The 4061-nt window shown below is 30.0% G+C and overlaps 1 protein-coding gene across 1 annotated transcript in view; it reads right to left on the bottom strand.

The window, feature by feature from the left end:
• Nucleotides 1-4061, bottom strand: part of LOC106470796 (ADP-ribosylation factor-like protein 3) — a 26387-nt gene that overhangs the window by 15987 nt on the left and 6339 nt on the right. The window contains exon 3 of the mRNA XM_013931361.2: nucleotides 40-222. Coding sequence (XP_013786815.1) covers nucleotides 44-222 — 179 coding nt within the window. The 3' untranslated portion in view covers nucleotides 40-43. The remainder of the gene's footprint in view (nucleotides 1-39; nucleotides 223-4061) is intronic.

The raw sequence follows: 4061 nt of genomic DNA on the forward strand, positions 1-4061 counted from the left end.
AAAGCTCTCGAAGCTTTACTTATCTTTTGCTTAGCCTACCTGCTTATTTGCCAAAATTAAAAAATGGAACCTTCTGCAGACGTTCATCAGCTGAAAGCTTGTGGAGCTCAAATACAACTTCTGATAACCTTCTGGCATCTGTAGCATCCACAACAAAAACAAGCACATCTGTATCAAGAAGAAAGTTGGACCAATACCTCCGAAAAATTTCTGAGCCACCGACTATAAATAAAAGAACAAAAAAAAAAGCATTGTTATAAGTTAATAAACATATAAATAAAAATACTTTTCAAAACCTTATTTCTTATTCTAACTATTAAGCTCCATCTGATTTACTTACTATTATCTTTTTATGGAAAACTTGTCTCTACAAATTTTAGGATCAATCCATTTCCAACCATTTACTAAACATTTTTCAAATTTTATCAACTGGAGACAGTTGATAATAATTCATAAACTGGCATAACAGATATATGTAAAATTAAGATGTTTTATGGTGTATTATAAAAATTCACAATCATTTAATTAAGGACATTGTCAAGACACATTGCCATAAGATAGGTATTACTGCCTTTAGAAGTAAACCCTTTCACTGAACTGTTACTGCAACTTATTCTTATAGCTATTTAAATACTATTCTTGCACCATAAACTTGAAAACAGCTTTTCATTTGTTGATGATACAAGATTCCATATGTTATTAAATTCTTGTTTCATACCAAGTTGTGACGTTTACTATACGTCACTTAATCTAACTAAAACTTCTACATCCTCATGCTTTGTTTCTAGATTTAAATCTTAGTATATGTTTTGTAATAAGACAATGAATTATCAAGTTAAGGTCAAGGAAGTTCCTTCAGAATTATCAAGTTAAGGTCATGGAAGTTCCTTCAGAATTATCAAGTTAAGGTCAAGGAAGTTCCTTCAGAATTATCAAGTTAAGGTCAAGGAAGTTCCTTCAGAATTATCAAGTTAAGGTCAAGAAAGTTCCTTCAGAATTATCAAGTTAAGGTCAAGGAAGTTCCTTCAGAATTATCAAGTTAAGGTCAAGGAAGTTCCTTCAGAATTATCAAGTTAAGGTCAAGGAAGTTCCTTTAGAATACAAAGATAATCTTTTATTGTTGGTAATTCGTACTAATTGATACGTCTTATGACAGGTAAATTTGTGTCCTTGTATACACAGTTAGGTTACTACCAAAAATGGTGTAATAAGCATTACAAAAAGTTTCTATGCCTTTTGAATGATTGTTTTGAGTATCCAGATCTATTGTGTATTCACACCTTTTTTTTGTAATGGAGAATGAAAATTATAATTCTAAGAAGGATAGTAAACTAACTAAAAATGAATGTGATAAAAACAAAACGTTTAAGGTAGTATGTTTATTGTGAGTGTCAGGCTTATTACTCACACACCTTTGCCAGCTGTCACTACTTAACGTGCTCTTCTGATAAAACATCTAACTTTCAATCATGATTAGTTCTACTACCTGATCAACATGATTTTTCTGTCTAGTTTATTTTTAAATGACAAGTGAATGGCCATATATCAAATATTCTAATGTATGGAAGGAGTTTGTGATGTATAAAACATGATTATTTTGCTTGGTTACATTTTTCAGGTGATTTTTATCTTGTAATCTCAAGATTGAGATAAACTGTAAACCAGATTCGGTTAAAGACAAATAGCAAAGTGCTCATGACAAAAATTTTAAATTATATCTTTCATATGTCAATGAAATCTCATGGTGCATAAATTTGTGTAACTGAGCAACAAGAAACCAACCAATTCCTAAAACCTTTCATTTCAAATAATACAACAATTTATATTCCTTACATCAAAATGATTTGAAGTAGTTGTTCCTTTATTCACTAATAAAGCAAATTACATTGAACTTAATAATACTTTAATTTCCTTACTGAATTCCTTTCACAAGTCAACTCGCTGGTGACTTCAAATAATGAATCAGAAATGTTTTTTCACATGCAAAATTTATCACTGGAGGCTGAACACAACACTTTAAAATCCTTGTTTGTAAGTTTATTGTTATATTAATAACTGAAATGTTACAAAATGCAAGATTTATTTTTTTTTTGTACTCTCATGCTCGAATGTTTCTTTACACAACCAAATAAACAACGAAATGTTGATTCAACATAGCCATGCCTACAGTGGGGGATAGATAAGTTGATAAATGAATGAATACTTGAGTTTAAGAAAATGTATATTTAAGTTGGTAGAAGTAACAAAAACAAGTTTGTAGTTTGAATGCAAACTGAAATAACACCTAATGCAACTCTGGTTGTGGCAAATGCTTGGTTTTCTTTTTCAACTACAAACTACAAGTGCCATAAATTATAACCTGAAAAAAAAATCAATGTTTTCCATACCCAAGCAACAAAAATCCAACTAAACAAATCTTACAAATTGTTGTTTAAAATTAAAACAAATTTTATATTCTTCATGTAAAAATGGTTTAAATTATAAAGTTACTTTTTAAATCACTAATAAAACAAATAATACTCAATTATTTCCTTATTAGTTTTGTTTTACAAGTCAACTCACTGATTGGTCACATACCAAGCCCTGTAAAGTATGTTTCTGACAAAGGCTTCACAAAGATTTCTTATAATTACATAAAAAATTAACAAAAGTCCTTTTTTTATTTGACTGTGAATTTAGACACCCCAAAGCTATTTAAATATTCCAAAATAGGATTTATGTTTAAGAATTACAAAAGTATTATTAACATATTTTCAGAACAAAAAAGGATTGATTTCTTCACAGCAAATGTACATCAAGTTTTCAATCTGCAAATTTCAAAGTATATATTCTGAATTTGTTAATTGTTCCCTTTAATATGGTTTTCTTATCTTTATTTAAACTCAGTAAATTCAAAATCTCTCAAAAGAAGTCTGATGTTTTGATATGTCCTGTTTGTCTAATATTATCACTTGTGAAACACATAGTTTGAAGTTGAGAAAAACAAGAAAATCATGCATTTATCTGTTACAGCCACTCTTTCTTTAGAAACCTTTTCATATGAATTTCAAAACCAATTTAGTTTCAGTAACTTCTTCCAATTTAAATATCAAATTCCTACACTTAACTTTTTGTTATTCACCTGATGCACTGAAAGTGTGGCTAAATCAAATCTATAATTTACAGTTTATCTGCTCATTTAAAAGAAATGAAGCAGAGTATACAGAACCAATATTAACTTTATCAACACTGAAACAAGTAGTGTGAATATAAAGTTACAATATAATGGTTTAAAGCATTGTGTTATGTTGGCATACTGTGTTTTCTAACCTCTTGTGTTATAGAAATTTTCCTTTATTCAGGTATAAACAGCTTTAATACAGAAAGGTAAGTTCCTTTCATTCGAACTACATATCTTTCTGTGTCATTTACCTGACGTATCATCTTTGTCTTCCTGTAGGAAAAGTTCCTGCAAAGTTGTACCTATTATATGTGAAAGTAGGCAGAAACCTTTTCCATTGGCAGATCAGGTGATGTCTCAAGCCTATGGCTTCCCTTATGTTTCAATGAGAATGACCAATAGTCATGTGGGAAGAACATAACATTGTTATTTTGCATATATAATGCATGTTTTCTCAGTCTGGAACAGAATTCCATACATAACTTCAGCAGATTTTGCTAGAGAACACAGGCTTTGAGAATTCTTTCCAATAAAGGCACTGTCTTTCATCTAATAAGTACACACACTATTTGGTTGTGTTATTGAATAAAAGATTGTTCCATTTTACTTTACATTGTGTCCAGTCTCTTTCCTTCACAAACTCAGTCGGATTCAGAAAATGCATAATTACTTTACAATACACTTCCTGATTAAACCTACTTTTGTTCTGTAGGACCTATCTTGTCACTCTTGCAGGAAATCAGTTTTACCTTAGAAAACTAGTGTTCTGCCTCAAATAGACAAATTGCACGTAAGAGAAATATTTATGATTCATCACTTTAAACCAAAACTTTTTTATAAGAACTTGCACAAAAGTAAAGAAGAATGTACCAATATGTCAACTATATCCACCAGTGGTGGG

The sequence above is a fragment of the Limulus polyphemus genome, unplaced genomic scaffold, assembly GCF_000517525.1.
Source record: "Limulus polyphemus unplaced genomic scaffold, Limulus_polyphemus-2.1.2 Scaffold4222, whole genome shotgun sequence".
Taxonomy (NCBI): Eukaryota; Metazoa; Arthropoda; class Merostomata; order Xiphosura; family Limulidae; genus Limulus; species Limulus polyphemus.